This window comes from Balaenoptera acutorostrata, chromosome 15 (genome assembly GCF_949987535.1).
Source record: "Balaenoptera acutorostrata chromosome 15, mBalAcu1.1, whole genome shotgun sequence".
NCBI classification, from domain to species: Eukaryota; Metazoa; Chordata; class Mammalia; order Artiodactyla; family Balaenopteridae; genus Balaenoptera; species Balaenoptera acutorostrata.
Window position 1 is genome coordinate 45,929,218 of NC_080078.1, and position 23,850 is coordinate 45,953,067.

General features: G+C 45.7%; 1 protein-coding gene across 2 annotated transcripts in view; it reads right to left on the reverse strand.

The window, feature by feature from the left end:
• The window catches only part of NINL (ninein like), a 112,719-nt gene that overhangs the window by 57,360 nt on the left and 31,509 nt on the right, over positions 1-23,850 (reverse strand). For both annotated transcript variants that reach the window (XM_057529127.1, XM_057529126.1), the window contains one exon: positions 2,425-2,618. In XM_057529127.1, the coding sequence (XP_057385110.1) occupies positions 2,425-2,607 (183 nt within the window). In that variant the 5' untranslated portion in view covers positions 2,608-2,618. The remainder of the gene's footprint in view (positions 1-2,424; positions 2,619-23,850) is intronic.

A 23,850-nucleotide genomic window follows, 5' to 3' on the forward strand; every position in this document is an offset into this window, starting at 1 on the left:
CCAAAAATAAAATAAATAAATAAATGATTAAAATAAATGTCTAAAAAAAAAAGAATCACTCTCAACCTTAAAATTATTTTCAGTAACGCTACGTTATCAATTATTTTTTGAGAGGAAAATTCTCTTTCTACCCAAATTTAAAAGTACTTGAGGTAAGAGCCTCACCACTGGTAAAGAAACATGAGAAATAACAAAACGTACATGGAAATTTCCCAAGTCACAGGACTCTTAGGCCACGTCAACTTTCTGGCTTGAAACTAGACCTGATAATGTTTCTTTAACGGGAAAAAGGAATTAAAAACAAGCATATTGGGACTTCCCTGGTGGTCCAGTGGTTAGGACTCTGTGCTCCCAATGCAGGGGGCCCGGGTTTGATCCCTGGTCAGGGAACTAGATCCCACATACCGCAACTAAGACCCGACGCAGCCAAATTAATTAATTTAAAAAAAAAAAGCATACCCTCATAGCATTAAAGATTACCTTATTAATTCAGATATTATAATACTGTTTCTTCATTGTTATAACTGGATTACTGTATCAGTGACTAACATTTCTGTGGTGTCATATATGTTGGTTCCCGCAAGGAAACTGAATATGCGATATTTGAATTGAAAGCCAATCCATTCTCCTGGACAAAGGATTTATCTTGTTTTTCTTCAAAACTTCCTGAAATCTCCACCATTTGGTTTCTGTCACAGAAAATGGTGACAACTACCTGGATACTTCTGGCTTGACACTGGTGTCCCTAAAACCTCTACAGAATGTTCCACCTAAACGCTGGCTGTGTGCGCTCCCCCGCCTGTGGATGAAGCAGAGGAATGGTAACAGCCCTTTTCCCTTTGCAGCTGCTCCAACACTGACCTTCCTCCAAGCGTAACTCAGGGTTTCAAGGTCACGCTCCCTTTCTCACAGACAAAGCACAAAGCAGAGAAAGGCCGGGAATGATACATCTTACAATGAATCTGGGCCCAAAAGTGATTCTTTCGGTTTTGAGTTTTCCAAACTGTCCAAAATCATCAAGGAAACCATCTGTTTATGCTGTTTTTTGTTTTGTTTTTGCCACACATGGCATGCAGAATCTTAGTTCCCTGACCAGGGATTGAACCTGTGTCCCCTGTGGAGGAAGTGCAGAGTCCTAACCACTAGACTGCCAGGGAAGTCCCTGTTTGTGCTGTTTTAACCAGAGTGTTGATTTTCACAAATGTGCCTTTTGCTTATCTAGCCTCCAAATACAATTCCAGGTGATATCAAGAGGGGCTAGGACATTATCTATCAAAAACACATCTGATTCTTAAGTCCATAAAGAAAAAGCAGGAACAGAGTAAAGAGACAGAGAAGGGTGCAGGGGGTTTGTGAGGCTGGGTCCTCCGCGCAGGGGGAGCAGGGCCGCTGACAGCACTGGCCACACGGCCTTGGGGGAAGTAACAGGAGGTCAGATCCGCCCGGACCCTCCCCCAAGGCCAGCAGGGAGGGGTTTCTGGTTGTTCTTCTTCATTTGTTTTTGCCCAAAAGCCAACTCAGAATATTTGCAGCTAGATTTTTTTTTCCCAGTCAAAATGAAAACAGTTTTACTGAGTTCTGTGGAAAAAATGCCCTTCCTTCAAAGGTAAGATTACAGGCACTGGTGTTTTTTTTTTTTTGGTCTGCGCCATGTGGCCTGCGGGATCTTAGTTCCCTGACCAGGGATCGAACACAGGCCCCTGGCAGTGAGACCCCGGAGTCCTAACCACTGGACCGCCAGGGAATTCCAGGCACTGTTTTTAAAACGAACATGTTAACATCTGGACACATTTAAGAAGCAGGAACACTAAGAAGCCTCTTAGTGTTTCAATCGGGAAAGCAAGTTGTGGTCCAGGCTCCAGACTACCGTTCTAGATGACCTTGAATTTCCTAGAGAAAAGAACTCTCTGAGTGCATACTTCCTATCTGGGATAGATACACTCACAGAGATACACTCTGAACACAGGGAGCCTTGGTTCCTGCAACAGCAGTGGGCAATGTTCTGTCCAGCTGCTGGATGAATTTCACGCTGGGTAATTTTACGAGACAATGTGCCTTCGAGGTACTTTGAAGCTGCCTCTGAATGACCGAGTGTGTGAGCTGCGCACAGATCACTGTGTTTTGTGAACCACACGCATCACCCATACCAACCTTCCACTCCCCGGATGAATCACCCAAGCATCTTTCCGGAAAAAACAGAACAAAAACAAATCTCTGGAAGTTACTATGCTTTAAAAAAGCAATCTTAAGGAACTTCTTTCTACAACACAGATGTTGCACAGAAGGAAAAATAGCACCCCATTTCCTCCTAACTTTCCTTTGATGAGTATCTCCAGTCAATTGGTATTTCTCAGATGCCAGCAGCTATAACCACATGTTCTCTGTGCTTTTCTTTGTGAGAATGAAGTCAATGAAGTTACCCACCCTGGCAAAGTGGTCGTTTCCGAGAAGTGTTTGCAGAAGGACGGGCAGCTGCTTTTCCAGATGAAGCTTCAGGCAGAGTTGGGTCAGCTCCTCCCGGTCCAAGAAGCCTGTCCCCGTGGTGTCACAGCTGCTGTAGACATCCCTGAGCTGCGAGACATAGTGGCTCTCTTCCTCTTCGTCCATCCCATCGCAGGCTGCATGAAGGGAGAAGAAGACAACGGTGCCCTCTGACTGCCGCTCCCACCTCCCTCCACGGTCCCAATGCGCCAGGCAGTGTGGCCCAGGGCAGGGGAGGAGCTGGCGTGTGGGAAGGGGCACCAGGGTTGTCTCAGGACACGTGAGGCTGGAGGAAATCAGGAGAGGCCAGAAACGTGTTCCCACGGGGTTCGTTCTCCTTCACTGGCTCAAAGAACCAGAATTACATTGTTCTGTAAAAAAGTATCTATTACAGAATAATCAGAAAAAAAGAAATAAGTGTAAAGAGAAAGAAAATCATCCAAAATTTCACCACCTGAAAAAAAAATCATTTTAATATTTTGGCAAATATACATTCTACTTTTTCTCTATACATATACACACAGGGCCTGCTGGATGCCTGGCACACTTGCCCGAACTTCTGCCCCAGGATTCCGGTCTTGGGCAGAACTCAGGCTGGAGGTCAGAGGGCACCGAGGGCCCTCCCAGGAGCAATGACAAGCCAGCCCCCTCCTGAGAGAACTTGCTGGTCTGCCGCCTCCCCCCGACCCCTGCCTCCATGCAAGGGCTGATTCAGGGGCGAGGACCCTGCACACTCAGCCCACATCCCCTCGGTCATGCCAGCTTTGCCCAACACACAGTTCAGTTCCTGACCACTCAGGAACACTTCTTTTCCTCTCCTTTCCCTCATCCCCAGAAATCTGAGACACTGTCTCAAGACAGCAGGTGATTCGTCTCTGGCCATCCAGGTACAGGCTAGTGGTGTGACTCAGGCCCAGCATTCTACAGGTCAGGCAAAAAGATCTTTCAGTCGCCATTTGCTAGGACACTTCCTAACCCCCATCCAAGATAAGGTCCATGCTTTGCTTTCAAAGTCCTGGGAAAAACACTGGGAGAAAGGAGGCACTGCTTCTGGTCATGTGTGCCCTATGGAATTCGCCCTCCTCTAGCCCCAGGATTGGGGGGGGGGGTCTTTTTGTAGCTGAGATACCACATGACAAACCTCAGTGCTGAGATGGGCCAGGAAGGCTTGGAAAAACTCCAAGGGCACCTTCATCTGGGAAATACAGCCCGGGCTCAGGTCTGTACCACGACCACCGCACTGGAGTCACGCTGATGCACGTGGATTCCCCGGGACTCCGGAGTCCCAGAAAAGGGCTCAAGTGACAAGTCACTGGAAACTCTAAACACCTTGGAACGATGGAAGGTCTCAGGGGTCATGTATAAGTCTGAATGGGGCTCAGAATCCTGATGTTCACACACCCCCATTTGCTGGAAGCTGAAGGCACTGATTTGGAGGGTGATACATGTGGGAGGGGAGAGGGGAGTAACCCAAGACATGCACACAAGCACACACACATGCAGAGAGAGAGAGAGAGAGAGAGAGAGAGAAACTAATATCCCCAGGGAGATGAAGGAAAAACATTAAAATCATGCAACAAGATAGACTACTGGACAATACGGATGATTAGGCACCAAGGGAGGTTTCCTGACATTGACATATGATAATCACAATAAAAAATTCAATGGCAACACTGGAAGACAAGGACAAAATACATCTTCTATTAAGTGTACCCAAATAAAGAGACAAAAAATGAGACAGAGAAGAAAAGGAAATTAAAAATCAATAAAGTAACCAAAAAACATAAAGACAGACAGAGACCAATGGAACACACTTGAGAGCCCAGAAATAAACCCTTGCATATGTGGTCAAATGATTTTCCAAATGGCCAAGACCACACAATAAGGAAAAGACAATCTCTTCAATAAACGGTGCTGGGAAAACTGGATATCCACATGCAAAAGAATGAAATTCAACCCTTACTTTACACCGTAATCAAAAATGAACTCACAATGGATTCAAGATCTACACATAAGATCTAAACTATAAAATTCTTAAAAAACAAAAACAGGAAAAGTTTCATGATGTTAGATTTGGCAACGATTTCTTAGATATGACACCAAAAGCATAGACAACAAAAGTAAAAATAGACAAATGGTACTATATCAAACTTAAGAATCTGCACATCAAGGAAAACAATCAACACTGTAAAAAGGCAACCTATATACAGAAAGGGAGAAAATAATTTGCAAATCATACATCTGATAAGAGGTTAATGGTCAGAACAAGTAAAGAACTCCTATAACTCAACAACAAAAACCAGTAACCCGATTAAAAAAATGGGCAAAGGACTTGAATAGACAATTCTCCAAAGAAGATACACAAATGGCCACCAAATGGCCAAGCACATGAAAAGTGCTCAACATCTCTAATTAGGTACACACAAAACAAAACCACAGTGAGATATTATCTTGCACCCATTAGGATGGCCACTATAAAAAAAAACAAGCAAACAAAAAACAGAAAACAACAAGTGTTGGTGAGGATGTTGAGAAATTGGAGCCCTTGGGCACTCTTGGTAGGAATGTAAAATGGTGTAGCTGCTGTGGAAAACAGTATGGAGGTTCCTCAAAAAACTAAAAATAGAATTACCATATGATCCAGCAAATTCCACTTCCAGGTATACACCCCAGAGAACTGAAAGCAGGATCTCAGACTTATCTACACTCCTATGTTCCCTGCAACATTATTCACAACAGCCAAGAGGTGGAAGCAACCCAAATGTCCATTACAAAAGAAAGGATAAAGAAAACATCAATAAAATGGAATATTATTCAGCCTTAAAAGGAAGGAAATCCTGTCACCTCCCACAACATGGATGAACCTTATGTTGAGTGGAATATGCCAGTCACAAAACGACAAATACTGTATGACTTCACTTCCGTAAGATAACTAGTCAAAATCAAGGAGACAAAGTAGAGTGGTGGGTGCCAGGGGCTTGGGTAGGGGGATAGGAAGGGTTGCTCAGCAGGTACAGAGTTTCAGTTTTGCAAGATGAAAAAGTCCTAGAGATCTGTTACACAGTAATGTGGATACCAGTTAACACTACTGAAGTGTATATTTAAAAATGATTAAGAGGGTAAATTTTTTTAAAATTTATTTTATTATTTATTTTATATTATTTTATTTTTGGCCGCGTTGGGTCTTACCTGCGGCATGCAGGATCTTCATTGAGGCATGCGGGATCTTACTTCCCTGACCAGGGAATAAACCCACGTCCCCTGCATAGGAAGGCAGATTCTTTCCCACTGGACCACCAGGGAAGTCCCAAGAGGGTAAATTTTATATCATCGTGTTTTTTACAATTAAAAATTTAAAAATAAGAAAAAACTTTTTTTAAGGAAAAAAAGTTCAATATTTGGTGGCTTGCTTTCTGAAATTGCCTGGCTCTGTTCTGCGGCACTTTTACCTGGATTTTCTTTCCTAAAAAAAAAAAATCAACACCCAAAGTCCAGGCATCCTCTAAAAGCCCAGGAAAGGCAACCAGCTGATGGGAAGGGAGGTTCTGGAAAAATACAAGACTTTTCCAAGCAGACAGACGGCAAAGTCCCACCGTGAGGGCCAACAAATAAAAACATCCAGACCGAGTAAATCCTCAAGAAACTTCAGAGCAAACAAACAAGTCCTAAAAATGTCTAGAGAGAAAAGAGCATTCTGCACTCAGCGCCAGGCGTGACTCCCGCAGCAAGAATGGGATTGGAGGCTGAAAGACATCCTGAGGAAAGAGCACTTTCCACCAATCTGGAAGCTAGCGGACGGGTACTTCAGCCAAGAAGGAGGAAGACACAGGTTGTAGATCTGGGTCCCCTGCAAGCAGTGGACACCGTTCTGGGAGGGTGGCCTGGGGCAGGGCCACAGTGCAATCCACACAAACTGGCCACTAGGGACCCTACGGTCCCGTATCGTGGGACCACGTGGAAAACAACATGGGTGGTTTCTTCTTCTTTCTTAAAAAAATATTTATTTATTTACTTATTTGGCTCCGCCATATCTTCGTTGTGGCATGTGAGATCTTCGTTACCATGTGAGGGATCTTTAGTTGCGGCACGCAGGCTCTTTTAGTTGCAGCGGGATCTACTTCCCTGACCAGGGATCAAACCTGGGCCCCCTGCATTGGGAGCACAGTCTTAACCACTGGACCACCAGGGAAGTCCCCAACATGGGTGGTTTCTTCTTCTTTTTAAAATTTTATTTATTTATTTATTTATTTATTTATTTATTTATTTATGGCTGTGTTGGGTCTTCGTTTCTGTGCAAGGGCTTTCTCTAGTTGTGGCAAGCAGGGGCCACTCTTCATCGTGGTGTGCGGGCCTCTCACCGTCGCAGCCTCTCTTGTTGTGGAGCACCGGCTCCAGACACGCAGGCTCAGTAGCTGTGGCACACGGGCTTAGCCGCTCCACGGCACGTGGGATCTTCCCAGACCAGGGCTCGAACCCGTGTCCCCTGCATTGGCAGGCAGATTTTCAACCACTGCGCCACCAGGGAAGCCCCACATGGGTGGTTTCTGACAGAGCTGATGGACCATTTGGAAAAGAATAAGGATGTTAAAAAGTAATCATGGAAAAACCAAGAAAGCCTCCATAAAGCCAAGCTGGGCACAAGAATGGAACTGTAACTGTGCCCCAGACAGCGTCCCTGTGGTAGGTGGACAGCGCATCTTCCGTGGGGGGTGGGAGAGACAGGGAAGCCTCGAGGTGAGGGTTATCCAAGGTACCAGCCTGCCCGTTTATGGCCCAGGGGATGTTTCTCAGGCCTCCATAAAGCAGCTCCAGACAGGAGTCCAACCGCATTTAGCACCTCCACGGCTGCTGTGCGCCCTCCCCACCTGGGGAACTGACTCCACCCCCGCCGGCCCCCCACAGTGAGACCCTGAAGCCAGCACAGAGCCCGCGTTGGGAGACTCGCCCTGGTCAGCGGTCAGGGTTGCTGACTTGAGCTCTGGCCCATCCAAACCCTCTCTACTGGGAGCACCGCATCATCAACCAAAATGGGAGTGAAAGGCAGGGAGGGGACGGTGCCGCCTCCCAAATGGTCTGCTCAGCGGGATGATCTCGCTAAGCAAGGAACCATTGTGTCCTCACTTGGGCTCTTCCTCGAAAGAAGACACTAACCCTTGTGCAGCCCCCCCACCCCACCCCACCCTGCGTCTGCTCTTGCCTTGGGTTCTGAAGGCCTCCCTCCAGCAGGCCTCCCTCCTCAGCCCGTCCACCTGCTGCTGGTCCACTGGGTGGGCATGGGGCGGGCAGGGATGGGGGCTCAGCAGGCACCGCGCTGCAGACACAGCAGGAGGTGACGGAGGATGCTCTCGGGACACGCAGCTGCACAACCCTCCACATTGGTTTGCAAAGTTGGCTCTTGGTGTCCGGTGGGTACTTAAGACAAGTTCTCAAACCGACACTGAAATGGACTGGATTGGGGTCAACTCCCTTCAGGTCCCAGGATCTGACCCCCCGAGCCTCCAGGCACCAGATCCCCCCTTAAACCCTGCTGTCTGCACGTTAGTGGCATCACTGCAGGGTGGGGAGCCCAGAGGCCACGTTCCTGCTGCCAAGGTCAAAGGAGACCGGCCAAGGGCTCCCTGAGAACATTTTAAAGCATCAGAATCTTCCTGAACCGTGCAAAGGCCACCCTAAAAGACCCCAGACATGGGCAACGCTGCCTTCACAGCTGAGGTGACCCATCCCCTATCCCCATGCCTCTCTGCAAGGCTGCAGGGCCCCGGCCAGGCTCAGCTCTGGGCCAGTCAGAGCTTCTGTCAAATTGGGTCTAAAACACCACCTTTGCTGGGCTGCTGAGGGGAGGGGCAGGTTTCAGGCCCCGGTACTCATCACACCATGAACGACAGCAGAATCACCATCCTGCACACCGGTCCCCAGACCCCCAGCCTCCCTGCTGCTCAAATCCTATTTCCAGAAATGTGTCACTGGGAAACCCCCCTCCCTCCCGACTGGGAAGAGCGATCAACCTAAACCACAGAACACAACAGTGAGAAGGACAAGGGCCTTAACCCGGCCCCTCCCAGCAGGGAACCTGTAGCTCTGTTCAGACTCCCTGAGGCCGGTGTGTGAGGGCAGAGAACGCCGTCCCCTAGAATCCTTGCACAGAACCCCGGAAAGGAGAAGAGAAACAGGGGACCTCTCAGGCGGGGCCCCGCCTCCTGCACCACCCATCCTCGGCGCCCAGGCCTACTCGCACGCGAAGTGCAGGCCTCACAGCCAAGTGGTCGTTATAAATAATAAACATCCAAGGGCCTCTTCAGTTTCTTCTTCACCCAAACTGAATTATTTAATCCTCTCTGGATTCCACAAATGCATAAATGTCCACACATCGAAACCACCAGAAAACCCAGCTGTGTTCAGCGCTGACTGCAGACAGGGGACAATGTTCCAGATAAAGAGGAGCCCTTGGCTTATTACGGTTTGATTCTTTTGAAACTGGAATCAGTAGACTCTCAATAATTCTAATGCTATAAAGCTTAATTAAATATATGAGCATAAACTTTGCTACCCAGTGAAGCAAAACACTGTTTTCATCCTGGGGAGAAAAACCTGCCCTCAAACAAACTGGATACGGGCCAAGAAACAGCTGCTGACCAGCACGCTGCAGGACCACGCAGCCCTCTGGAGGGAAGGTGTAGGTTTGCATTTAACTGATGCACAGCGATGAGGGAATTTAATCTGTGGCCCTGGAAACCCGCTGGGTATCAAGGACAGGGAAGAGAACTGTGGCCTCGCACAAGCAGCTGGGTGTGCCGATGTCTGTGGACCCAGAGCATCGCACCCAGGAACAACTCCAAACACGGCCCTCCATAAAAACCTGTAAAAGCCTGCTGACCCAGAATGAACAGCGCCAAGGTAGCATCCTAGATGGCACGTTCTGTATCTGGAAAGATGTTACGACCCGGATAAAACATTGAAGCCCAGCCTAGGGTTCCGGAAGAGCAGGTCTTGGCACCATGTCAAATAGCCTTGGGGTTTGTAATCAACCTCCATACTTCCGTAGTTCTGAGCTTGTAGGATTAATTTCTGCATTAACTGTTTTCATGCCTTCTTTCTTGTTTTTCAAAACTTACACTATTTATTTACTTTGCCAATGTCGGCCCTAACTATCCCAGCAATAAGGCTTGAGAAGCTATCATTTTTATCAAAGGGATTTTCCAATCCCAACAATATAAAAATAAGCTGATGCGTCACTTAATTGGCAATTAATATAGTATTTGCTCTTCCTACAAAGTAGATATTTAGACTAAAAACTATAAGGATATCAAACTCTAAAACTGTCCTAGAAAACCTGCTTTCTAGGGTCTCCTCAAGAAAACATTGTGGGACCCACTCACCTCACATAAAAACTTTGTACCCTTTGGCCAATATCTTCTTGGTTCCTAAAGATTTTTATAACCACATGTACTTATATTTGTGCTAGGACTATAGCTATAGACCCAATGGTTATAAAACATCTACATAATTGTAGTTATACATATTATACATACATAATTAGTTATACATATACAAGGTTATCCACATAAGGTTCTACATACAAAAAAATGAGATTTCTCTATATGTATCGTGACATATATGCAAATGTAGAAAACCTACTCTCAGTATCAATATCAACTTCTAACTTAAATTCAACTAGAAAATTCTACCATAAAGAAAGCAGTAGTTTCTCTTCTTTACTAAAAATAGCTAATAACAGTGTAGAAGAAATGACAGAACTGGAAAATTACAATTTTGAATCCCCGTTGTAATAGGTGATAGGGTAAGGATCATTAATGTATGATTTAAAACAGTGGGGAGGGAAAAAAAAACAGTGAGGAGGGAATTCCCTGTGGTTAGGACTCTGTGCTTTCACTGCCGAGGGCCTGGGTTCAATTCCCTAGTCAGGGAACTAAGATTCCCAGAAGCCGCATGGTGCAGCCTAAAAAATAAATGAATAAAAATAAAAATAAAAACACTAGGGAGAGGTGACGTCATGCAAAGTGGCAGAGGAGGACACTCCACCAAAGCAAAACTGAGCCATAAAGAGTGACTGGAACCCAGTAAGGAAATGGGAGGAAAGGAGAGATGATACTCTGATTCCTCTTTGACTACAGGATTTAATGCTGGATGTTCTTCATATATGAGTGGGTAAACGTGTCTGAGGATGAAAGAGAGGAAGAAAAGGATGTAAAGAAGGAAGCGAGGAAAAGAGGAAGGGAAACAGAAAGAGTAAGAAGGAAGAAAGAAAGAAAAAAGAATTAAGGAATGAGGGGAAGGAAAGAGGGAGGAAGAAATGAAGGAAAAAAGGAAGGAAAAGCTAAACGTTTTTAAAATGTTTCTGTTGGAATATTTATAGACATTTACCCCTAACAATCAAATAAAGTAAGCACTATAGTTTTTAATTTTATGGATGAATCCCTTGGATGATGATGATGATGATGATCCCAAGTCTTCTTATAAAGTTTCTCTCTTGGGCAGCAGGTTACTGTGTAATAAAATTGCTTATGAAAAGGAAATGCAAAAAAAAAAAAAAAAAAAAAAAGAGTGACTGGAAGGAACTATATTGAAACTCTGGAACCAGATCAGTCACTTAGAGCAAGGTGATGAAAACAGGCTGCTGATGTTTGTAAGAGAGCGGCGAGCAGGAGCCATCTACCACCCTCAGTGCCTCAGGGACCAGAGCCGTGAGGACAGCGGTCCAACGTCCTGGAGTGTCTGGCTGGAGCCAGAGTGGGCAGTGGGGACCATGTCCTCCATAATCTGGGGATGTGTGTTTCGGCTGGTCTGGTGATTGAGGGGCTAGAGCAGATTCTGGCCTTGGGGTCAGCCTCCTTGGGCTGCAGCAGCTTCCCTCAGAGTATCTAGGAGAAGATATCTGGGGGGACCTTTGTCAGGTCACTGGCTGACCGCAGACATAGCAGAACGGAAACTTCAGTCACCATGCACAACAAAGAATACACTTTGCAAAAACTGCTTGGAAAAATCGCGAAGACAGCTGCAGCCCTCAACTAGTAAAAATCGTTAATCCCTGAGGCGTGGGAGAATCAGAATGTCCAGATTTCAACAAAAACTTACAAAGCATGCAAAGAAACACATACGCTGGAGTCTTTTTCACACTAGAATTTCTTTTTTTTAAGGCAGTGTGGTCCATTTTATTTAATTTATTTATTTTTGGCCACGCTGCATGGCTTGTGAGATCTTAGCTCCCTGACCAGGGATCGAACCCATGCCCCCTGCAATGGAAGCACGGAGTCCTAACCGCTGGACCATCAAGGAATTCCCTATACTAGAATTTATAAATTCAACTCTCTGCACTTCTACCCAAACATTAAATAGCATTTGCATAGAATACGAAGAGACAGTTTTTCCTCCTAAAGGAACCAAGGTGAGCGCAAGGGAAGGGCATTTGCTAAAACAGACTTCTGATTCTCGAGCACCCCCAAAATAACTTTTATTCAGTTTAATCATTGCCGCCCAATCTCCCTCAACACGATGATATTTTAAATTAATTAATTAATTATTTAAAATTTTTTGGCTGTGTTGGGTCTTCATTGCTGCATGCGGGCTTCTCATTGTGGTGGCTTCTCTTGTTGCGGAGCATGGGCTCTAGGCACACAGGCTTCAATAGCTGTGGCACGAGGGCTCAGCAGTTGTGGCTCACGGGCTCTAGAGCGCAGGCTCAGTAGTTGTGGCACACGGGCTTAGTTGCTCCAAGGAATGTGGGATCTTCCTGGACCAGGGCTCGACCCCGTGTCCCCTGCATTGGTAGGCGGATTCTTAACCACTGTGCCACCAGGGAAGTCCAACACAATGAATTTTTAAACAAACGAGTCTGTCTTTAAGCTTCATTTGTTAGAGCAGATGGACATTTAACCAAGGTGATGAGTAACAGCTCATTATCTCAATGAGTATAAACTTGAATTTTCAACACTGAGCAGGTCTGGCAGCCATGGCCCACCCTCACTGTTTTCCTCACATGGACTCTTATTGGATGTTTTACGAGTGATTCCTCTAACCTTGTTATTCAATCCAGATATCCCCCGGATAAGCTGCTTTCTTACTTTGCCTGTGACTCTCAATCTCAGGATAATGTTACAGAACATCAGAGGCAGAAGGGGGTTCCCAAAGAGCGCCATTCAATCACCCCATTTCACAGATGAGGACTTGATATCCTATAAGTAAGCACAGAGGTGGATTTCCTCAGTCAGCTGAAGAATGTGGGCGGAGCATACAAGGGTACAGGCAGGGTGCAAAGGGAACGTTTCCCTGCCATTCCAAGTGTGTGGTGCTTCCCTGAATCTCCAGGTGAGACCTTCTATCCATGTAAATGCCTGCTGATGCTTATAACTGTACACAGTCACTGTATACAGCTCAGTGACCAAGGAGCAGCCCCCATGGGTTCCCTGCTGTCCTCTTCTCCTGTCTTAGACTTTGATGGCTTTCAAGAGGTACCAAATGGGTAAAACCAGGTAGCTGGAGCTGTTCACACTGACTGTTCACAGCTCCATCCAATTCTGTCTCAATGGCATCATGTTGGTAGCTTAAAATCTGCTCTGGTGGGACTATTTACACACAGTGGTTGGAAAATGCTACAATTCAGGGCTTTGGGGGGCAGTTGTGAAAGCTTTATCAGTATACTACACCACGGCTGAAATATAAAAGACTGATCATATCAAGTACTGGTAGAGACATGGAGCAACTGGAACTCTCAGATCTTGTTAGTGGGGGTATCATTGGCACAAGAGCTCTAAAAACCTGCTCAGTTTTATCTACCAAAGTTAAATACATATCCACTCTACAACATGGCAATCCAACGCCTAGGTACCTACTCGACAGAAACCATGGATTTGTGTACCAAAAGACACACTTTCTTAGGCAGCATTATTCATAGCACCCCAAACTAGAAGCAATCCAAATATCCATCAGTAGTAAAAATAAGTAATTGGTGGCATATTCTGGGAAACTGTAAAGGCATGGAGAGGAATGAACTACATAATGACAACCTCATTCTTACAAACATGATGGAAGAAGTAGATATTGCATTAAGTTCAGAAGCAGGAAAAATCAATCCATAGTGTTAGAAGTTAAGATAGCGGATGGCAGGGAGGGAAAAATAAGTAGGAGAACATATGAGGGGCTGTTCTGGGGTTCCTGAGATACTCTGCTTCTGACTGGGATGGCGGTTACACGGGTGTGTTCACTGTGACAGTACATTATTATCTGTGCACTTTTCTGTGTGTGTGTGTGTGTGTGTGTGTGTGTGTGTGTGTATATATATATATATATATATATATATATATATATATATATATACACTTATTTATGCATGCATGCATGCTGCACCTCCTGGCATATGAGATCTTACTTCCCTGACCAGGGATCAAACCTGCGCCCCTTGCAGCAGAAGCACGGAGTCCTAACCACTGGACCGCCAGGGAAGCCCCTCTGTGCATTTTTCTTCCGTATGCTACACTCCAACTTCAAACAGTGAAGAGGGAGAGTATTAGAAACGCTGACGGCACTTCCCTGGTGGTCCAGCAGTTAAGATTCCTCACTCCCAACTGCAGGGGGCCCGGGTTCGATCCCTGGTCAGGGAACTAGATCTCACCTGCCACAACTAAGACCCGCCACAGCCAAATAAATAAATAAATATTTGAAAAAAAACAAAACGCTTATCTTCCACACCCACCTCCTGGAACAGTGGCAGGTATGTGTTTTACGATGGACTCCTGTTGTTTTGTCATGGCTAGAAGACAGACATTCCCAAAAGGGTAAAGGAAACAAAGGGCCTGAATGAGAAAGGAGAAGGCCCAGGAAGCACTTAGGAAAATAAAGCAAAACAAAGCAAACCTGCAAACTGTTTCCCCAAAGCCACTCCTGTTGCCCCTCCCCACAGGTGATTTCTAAAACTGTATGAGTATTTTCTGTAAGACTCTTCATAAGACCTGTAGCTCTGGCTCCTTCACTCCACTGGTGTGACGGAACCAAAAACATGCAAAGCCATGGAGTCCATGCTGGGTAAACAGTCGCACATCATGTGGCCTAAACTGCTTCTCACAGATGCTACAAAGTCAGACACTGTCCAAGACAGGAAAAATAGGACATACTTGACAAATTGTCTAAAAGTGAATCATACTTTAGCTGTACTCTTCATAGAGCAATAAAAAGAATAAATAAAAAGAAATGAAAAGTGACTCTGACATACCCTAATTAAAGTCAACAAAATGCTATGGGCTTGTCCTTAAGAATCTTGGGGATATTAAAATAGCCTGCATGTAAGGAACAGTGTATGGGGGACCATATCTCTCTTAGTCTGTTACGGCTACTATAACAAAATACCATAGACGGTAGTTTTTTTCTTTTTTAATTTTATTTGTTTATTTATTTATGGCTGTGTTGGGTCTTCATTTCTGTGCGAGGGCTTTCTCTAGTTGCGGCAAGTGGGAGCCACTCTTCATCACGGTGCGCGGGCCTCTCACTATCGCGGCCTCTCGTTGCAGAGCACAGGCTCCAGACGCGCAGGCTCAGCAATTGTGGCTCATGGGCCTAGTCGCTCCGCGGCATGTGGGATCTTCCCAGACCAGGGCTCAAACCCGTGTCCCCTGCATTGGCAGGCAGATTCTCAACCACTGCGCTACGAGGGAAGCCCCCATAGACGGTAGTTTATAAACAATAGAAACTTATGGCTCACAGTTCTGTGGGCTGGAAGTCCAAGATCAAGGAGCCAGCCTGGTCACGTTCTGGTGGGGCCTGCTTCCTGAGTCTTACACTGGCACCTTCTTGCTGTGTCCTCACCTGGTGGAAGGGATGAGGGAACTCTGTGGGGCCTCCATATAAGGGCACTAATCTCATTTGTGGGGCTCCACCCTATTGACCTACCTCAGCACCCTAAAAGACCCCACCTCCGGACACCACCACCTTTGGGGGTTAAGATTCCACATATGAACCTAGGGAACACACACACTCAGACCACAGGAGTATCTTCCAAGCTCAATTCTAGAACTTCCTAAACATTCCAAAGCTAACTTCTTCAGCCATCGCCATATGTGAATTACACCATGCACTTTTATTTAAGGGAAAAGAAAGCTTACAAGGTAAAGTGGCTAAGATATTATTATGAACCAAATGTTTGTGTCCCCTGAAATTCATATGTTGAAGGCCTAACCCCTCAGTGTGGCTGTATTTGGAGATGGGGTCTCTAAGGAAGTAATTAAGGTAAAATGAAGTCACAAGGGTGGGGCCCTGATCCAGTAAGATTCATGTCCTTATAAGGAGAGACACCAGAGAGCTCTCTCCCCACAGGTGAGCTAAGATGATTTATATGAGCAGACAGCAAGAAGGCAGTCGTCTGCAAACAAGGGGAGAGTCCTCACCAGAACCAACCCTGCTGACACCTGCATCTCTGACTTGCAGCGTCTACAGCAATGAGAAATGAACTTGTGTTGTTTCAGCCATCCAGTCCGTGGTACTTGTTAAGGCAGCCGAAACAGAATCATACAGATTTAATAGCTTTTGAGAATATGTATTTCATCTTTCACATATGGAAGGAAATAAAGTAAAAGACTTCTTATTTTTTTAATATTTATTTATTTATTTGGCTGTGCTGGGTCTTAGCGGTGGCACTCGGGATCTAGTTCCCTGACCAGGGATCGAACCCAGGCCCCCCCCGGCGTTGGGAGCACAGAGTCTTAACCACTGGACCACCAGGGAAGCCCAAATGACTGATGAAGAAAGATTCATGAACAAACATTTCCTAAGCCCCTTCTATATGCTAGGCTCCAGATGCTGCTCTCATGAACTAATGTTAGTAGCAAGGATTTTGCTGCCATGATTCCAAGGCAGAAATCGATGGAAATGAAGAGACCACTGGAAAGGCCTCTAACTTGACAGAGGACTTGGCTGGAGACACCGCCACCAGCAGAGGGAGGTTCAGCCATGTCCGGGTAGGAACTGGTCATGCAGAGACGTCCAGTTTGTGCAGCACGTGAGATGGGCTGGTTGGGTATGAAAACACAGCCGACCAAGAGGAAAACTGGCTTGTGAACAGGCAACGGATGCTTGACTTAGTCCTGGTGAATCATTAATTTTAGAAATCCATGAAGATACAAAGATGGAAACTATCAGATGAGCAGAAACTCATGGAGGCTGCAGGGTCTATGCCGCGCAGGCTGGGCGGCAACCTGTCAGCAGGGGGAGGGGAGGCCCTGCTCGGCACTGCCTGTGATGGGACCTCCCGCGGGACTGGGAGACATCGAGTTTACACGGGGGCAGGAGGAACAACGCAGACCCCTGCCATCCCCACAGATTTCATCTTAAATTTCTGAAAGTCTCCATAATCAAACAAGGACCTGCACTGCCTGATTCCCCAGAGCTTTGCAATTCATTGCTACATTTGTCACAAACATTTTTTTAAAGATTCAAATTTATTAGCAAATGCTTTATTATCTGAATGAAAACTATTCACTAATCTGACTAGTTACAAAATTAGTAACAAAAAAATTAGTAACCTTCACTCCTATAGTCAAATAACAAGAAGCAGTTAGTAGATATAATGAAGAAAAAGCCTATTTACATTAAAATAAATACACAGGATGGGCTTCTCTGGTGGCTCAGTGGTTAAGAATCCACCTGCCAATGCAGGGGACACTGGTTTGAGCCCTAGTCTGGGAAGATCCCATGCCACGGAGCAACTAAGCCCGTGCGCCACAACTACTGAGCCTGCGCTCTAGAGCCCACGAGCCGCAACTACTGAGCCCGTGTGCCACAACTACTGAAGCCCACAGGCCTAGAGCCCGTGCTCCGCAACAAGAGAAGCCACCGCAATGAGAAGCCCGCGCACCGCAACGAAGGGTAGGCTCCGCTCCCTGCAACTAGAGAAAGCCCGCACGCAGCAACAAAGACCCAACACAGCCAAAAATAAATAAATAAATAAAATAAATACACAGGAATAAGCTTAAGGAATGTGCAAGATCTGTATGAAGAAATGTTTTAATGTTCCTGAAAGGCACAGAGAAAAGACTTTAACAAACACAAAGAGATATCACGTTCTTGCATAAGGAGGCTCATTATATAAATATCAAGTCTCCTTCATCCATACATTTAATGTGTCTGCAGTAAAAATACAATGGGGTATTTTGGGGATATAGACAAATTGTTTCCAAGGTTTGAATAAATAAGCAGAAAAGTCAGGGTTTTCTGAAAAGGAAGAAGAATAAGAGAGGACCAACCCTATGAAATGTTAAAACAATTACAAAGCTGCAATAATTTAAACAAGGTAGTATTTATTAGTGTAAGTCCAGAGAAAAAGAGCCACTGAGCAGAAATAGAAAACGCCTAAAAAAATAGATGAAGACATACATAGGAATCTAGCGTATGATCCAGGTGACACTGCATAGCAAAGTAGAAAATAATTCATCAAGAAAACGCTACCCAAAAAACTGATTAGCCATATGCCAAAAAAAAATTTTTTTGGATACCTATCTCATTCTTTTCAGTAAAGTAAATTCCAGAAGAATCAGAAATTTAAACCAAAAAAAAATTAATCTATAAAGGAACTAAAATGAAATGCAGCTTTTGCATCATCCTTAAAAGAGTGGGAAGTTTGACTTAAAAGTCAAAATTTCTATGAACAAAAGAATAACATCAGAAGATAAATGGCAAACAAAAAACTTCTAATATAAATCACAACAAAAGGCTAATTTACTTAATAAAGAGCCTCTAAAATCAATAATGAAAAAGACTTACATCCTAAGTGATCCAGCAAAGGAACTAGACTGCATACAAGGAAACACAAACGGCTCTTAAACATGTGAAGAGATGCTTACCTGTACTTACACATCAGAAGAGAAATACAAACAAAGCACAATGACATATGACTTTCCACTTATCAGACTGTGGATTGGTTTGCCAGGGTTCCATAACAAGGTACCATACACTGGGTGACTTAAAACAACAGAAATGTATTTTCTCACAGTTCTGGAGGCTGGTAGTCCAAGACCAAGGTGCTGGCAGAGTTGGTTTCTTCTGGAGTATCTCTCCTTCCTGCTGTGTCCTCACATGGTCATCCCTCTGTGTCTGCCCGGATCCTAATCTCTTTTTCTTGTAAGGACACCAGTCACACTGGACTAGAGCCACCTGCTGGGCTGCACCCCTGAAGGGCCTGCAAGCCTTGTAGTTGCCCCACCGTGAGACCAAAGAAAGACCCCAGATACAGCGACAGAGACATCCATGGTTTATTGAACAGAGAATCTTACAAGTCTGAAGTAGAAGGTCCTCAAGAATTTTGCTGCAGCTCCTGGGATGGCCCGGCTGGTAGGTCTGGTCAGGAAGCAGCTGTGTGGCCTCCGTCAAGGTGCTTCAGCTCACAGGGCCTGGGCTTCCTGAGACACCAAATGAGGAGGCCAACCCTCATGGCCCAAGGCACCTTCCATGCTCTGACATCCTAGTTCTCTCCGGTCCAGCATGGTGTCTTTGGGCTCCACTCACCACTGAGCTCTGCAGGTGTCCAGGGGTGAGGCCGCAGAGACACCAGGCCTCTGGGTCCACGCCTCCCACACCCGGAACCCCCAGAACCAAGTTTTGCCCAGACACTGTCTCCTGTCTCCCTCTGGCCTTTGCGTGGATTCTGGATCAACGTCTGCTGAGTCTCACTTTCTCTCTCCCTCTCCTGCTCTGGGCTGGGGAAAAGGCGACATGAATTTTTCTTTGACATCCATGCAAAGACTGGCAGAAACTCATTATGCATCATTAGCAGAAAACTAATTATGTAACCAGAGGTACTGGAGCACAGTGCATGGTGGCTAAACAGACCCCATCTTAAACATCAATAAGGAAACGCCCTGATACTTTGGAGCTCCAGAATCGACATTCTGGAATGCCACTCAGACATTCAGAATGACAACTACGTTTGTCATTCTTTCCAACCAACTTCACAATGTCCTAAACACAGTGAAATGTTTTTTAAAATGTGTCTACATGGAAAAACTTGAAAGTCAGGTCAGTCTCAGAACATGAAAGACGGTATTTACAAGGCTCTAGCCCAACTCGCTGTACACATGGCCATCCACAAATATGCAGCCAAAGATGAAAATAACATGGATCAGAAATGGACTCAAAGCTGACAGAACAGTGAAAAAGAACATATAAATAAAACATCCAACGTAACATAACGGAGGGCACTTGTCTCTCCTTTCCAGACACTTTGGATCACATCACATTTACTCAGAGGAAAAGGGACTGCCGAACAGACATAGAAAAGTGAATGTATTAAGAAGTTATTCCCCTTAAGCCTTTTCTCGTTTTCTCCCTCCTCCACTCAAGTAAAAGATCTACTAAAAGAACTGTAATACGTAATCCTCTGGGCTTGTGAGGCCAACTGCACCTTTACCCTATCAATCAAACACAGAAGTGGATTCCAGAGGTTTTGTTCCAAGCCAGGCTGGCACAACGCAGACAGACACCACCTCCCAACGATCTTCTGTGGGAATCAGGGTGGGCTCCACGCCCGGCCAAGGCCTTTGGGTGGAGTCAACTCAGCCAGGTCTAGAAACGCCCCCTCGGGAGGCTGGAAAGATCCAGGTGCCAGGCTAGGCCCAGGAGAGAGAAACAGAGGGACGGAGCAGGTCCTGGGAAAAGGAAGGAGACACAGAGGAATTCAAACAAGCTCTCTGGTCAGTTCTCACAGCTTCGATGACAGGTTCTGGATGGGCCCCCCTGGTGCACCATTAGCTCGGGGATCCAATAAATGAGCAACTTCACCTCTGACGAGGTGAACCACACCCCTGAACCACAGCAGCTGCACACTGACTTACCTCCCCACGGCTGCACGTGAGGATACAGGCCTTGGGGACCTGCAGTCCGTCCACCCCTCTGCTGCCAGAAGTTATCTCTCATCCTTGCTTTATGCTAGAATCTTAACTGGCCCCAGAAGCACTTTGGGAAAAGAAGCGTGTGATCTAAGGCAAAGGCTGGAGGAATGGCACTTTAAATGGAACCGTGTGCTGATGGGTCCTGGGTGTCCCGACTCCTCTGAGCAACTGTGTCTCCAACCGGTGGCCTGTGGGCAACATCAGGAAAGGCTTTTTCTCATTTCCTTTATGGTTAGAGACAACTTTGAGAAAAAGAATCATCATACCACAGCGAAGATACGTTCCTCTGGTTCAACGGTGGTGCAAACTGGCCTGAAGAAATTCCAGCTGGGTTAGCGGGGAAACACGGGTCACGAGGAAAGCCTGAACAAGACCTCATTCCTGGGACTTCCCTGGTGGCGCAGTGGTTAAGAATCCACCTGCCAATGCAGGGCACAGGGGTTCGAGCCCTGGTCCAGGAAGATCCCACATGCCGCGGAGCAACTAAGTCCGTGTGCCACAACTACTGAGCCTGAGCTCTAGAGCCAGCCCACGAGCCACAACTACTAAGCCCGCGTGCGCCACAACTACTGCAGCCCGTGTTTCTAGAGCCTGTGCTCCACAACAAAGAGAAGCCACCACAATGAGAAACCCACACACTGCAACAAAGAGTAGCCCCTGCTCACCGCAATTAGAGAAAGCCCGTACACAGCAACGAAGACCCAACGCAGCCAAAAAATAAATAAATAAATTTATTAAAAAAAAAACAAAAAAAACCCCCTCATTCCCTCAATGAAAAATACACACCGTGCACCCCGGATTGTGTGAGCCTGGGTCAAGAAGGACTGTCCTTCCCACGCATTTCCCCACGGGGAAGACAATGGAGAAGGAAAGAGCATTCCAGTGACACACCTGCGACAGGTGAATGTGGGCTCGTGAAAGAAACCATGGTGCATCATAGACAGAATGACACTCCCTGCACACCTGAATTTAAGGTTTGTAATTTATATGCAGTACAAAACTTGTGATCAACTCTGCAGCAGCATGGAAGGGAGACCAGTTGGGGAGGGGACAGCTGGGGGAGCAGCTGGCAGGCCGGGGGTGTGGACGCTGATAATCCATTAGGTGGCATGGGCAGGAGGCGTCCTTCCTTGTTTTACAGCTTGTGGATGAAGGTCATGTGATATTAACATTTCAGGTCACATTACTGTTACACTGTTTGAAACTCTTTAAATACTAAAACAACCCTATTCCATTTTGCAGGTGAGAAACGACAGGTTTCACTATATTTGAAGGTGTACATTCCTTTGAGGCTCATAGGATTTGATTCATGATTTGAGATCTTTTGCCAGTTTTGGAAAATCCTCAGCCATTATATCTTCAAATATTGCTTCTGTCCCATTCCCTCTCCTCTCCTTCCGGGACTCCAAGGACAGGGGTGTCAGACCCTTTCATGCCATCCTCTGTGTCCCTAACACTCCTCTCTAGGCCACATTTTTGCTCCTCTTGTCTACATGCTTCCTTCTGGATGTTTTCTGTCAGATCCTAACGTTTTCTTCATTGGTGCATATTCTAAACATATCCACTAAGTTAACGGTAGTTAGTTATTACAATTTTTAATTTCTCTAATTAATTCTTTTATAAACTATTATGCCCTTTGGAGTAGTTCAGCACTCTGATAACATCCTAAGTCAAGATCACAGGTTGAGATGAATAAAAATGAGGTTTGGTTCCCGAGAAGGCCAATCTGTTCCAGTTCACTCCTGCTCCTGGGAATGATCTTTCAGGTCCTAACCTGAACGCACGCAGTCTGCCAGGTGCTCTACCTTGGTGAGGTCTGGACACCAGTTTCTGTCCACCCGACCCTGTGAGGCTGTCAAAAGTGCTGCTCAGCCTTCTCACGTCCTTCAGAATGTATGACGGTCCCACAACGATGCAGCCCCAAAGGCCAGACTCCCCTTCCTGGGCTTTCACCCCCTCCAGGGTTTGACCTGTTCATGTTTTACTGCCTCCTAGTTCTCTAGGGTCTTCGAGTGATGGTTAAAAAGTCTGCCCAGATGTTTCCACTTGACTACAGCAGGAAATCTAAATGACCCAGCCCGACATCACTACATTCTAAGGTAGTTCCCAACCCTACTTACAGTCAAGGCTCACTGCTTTACCCACATACTCACTAGTTTTTTTTTGTTTTCCCATTCTTCTTGCATTTCTTTTTTTTTTCATTTTTTTCCCTTAATTTTAATTAATTAATTAATTTATTTTTGGCTGCGTTGGGTCTTTGTTGCTGTGAGCAGGCTTTCTCTAGTTGCAGTGATGGGGGCTCCTCTTCATTGGGGTGTGCAGGCTTCTCATTGAGGTGGCTTCTCTTGTTGCGGAGCACAGGTTCTAGGCGCAAGAGCTTCAGTAGTTGTGGCACATGGGCTCAGTAGTTGAGGCTCACGGGCTCTAGAGCGCAGGCTCAGTAGTTGTGGCGCACAGGTTGAGTTGCTCTGTGGCATGTGGGTTCTTCCCAGACCAGGGCTCGAACCCATGTTCCCTTCATTGGCAGGCAGATTCTTAACCACTGCGTCACCATGGAAGTCCCTCTTCTTGCATTTCTGACTTTGAACTATCTTTCTTTTGCCTAGAGTACAGCACTTAGAACTTCATTTTGGGTCTGCGGGTGGCAAACTCTGTTTTTGTCTGTTTAAACTTCCTTCATCTTCATTCTTTTCTCCTTAATTAATTAATTAATTAATTAATGGCTGAGTTGGGTCTTCGTTGCTGCGTGCGGGCTTTCTCTAGTTGTGGTGAGTGGGGGCTACCCTACATTGCGGTGTGTGGGCTTCTCATTGTGGTGGCTTCTCTTGTTGTGGAGCACAGGCTCTAGGTGCGTGGGCTTCAGTAGTTCTGGCGCACGGGTTCAGTAGTTGTGGCACACAGGCTTAGTTGCTCCATGGCATATGGGATCTTCCCAGACCAGGGCTCAAACCCGTGTCCCCTGTATTGACAGGTGGATTCTTAACCACTGTGCCACCAGGGAAGTCCCTCACCTTCATTCTTGAAGGATGTTTCCACTGGGCATAGATTTCCTTTATCATGTTGAAAGTCATCCATCTTCTGTTCATTGTTACTGTCGAAAAGACAATTGTGGGCTATCTGTTGCCCCTAAAGTAACCTGTCTTTCTTCTCTGGCTGCTTTTAATAATCTCTATTTTAGTTTGTTTTCTCTCATTTCTATCAATACATTTACACTATGATGTACTTTTTAATTTATCCTGCCTGGGATTGACTAATTTCTTGACACTATGGGCTGATGTACCATTAGTTCTGGAAATTTTTCAGTCATTATTTCTTCAATTATTGCCTCTGCACTGTTGTCTCTTTCCTGCTAAGACTCAAATCAAAATATGTTAGAACTTTTCCAACAAGCCACTCCGTCACTTATTCCCATCACTTCTTTAGTTCTACATGCTGCATTCTGTATAATTTTTACTTACCTGCCTTCCAGTTTGCTAATTCTTTC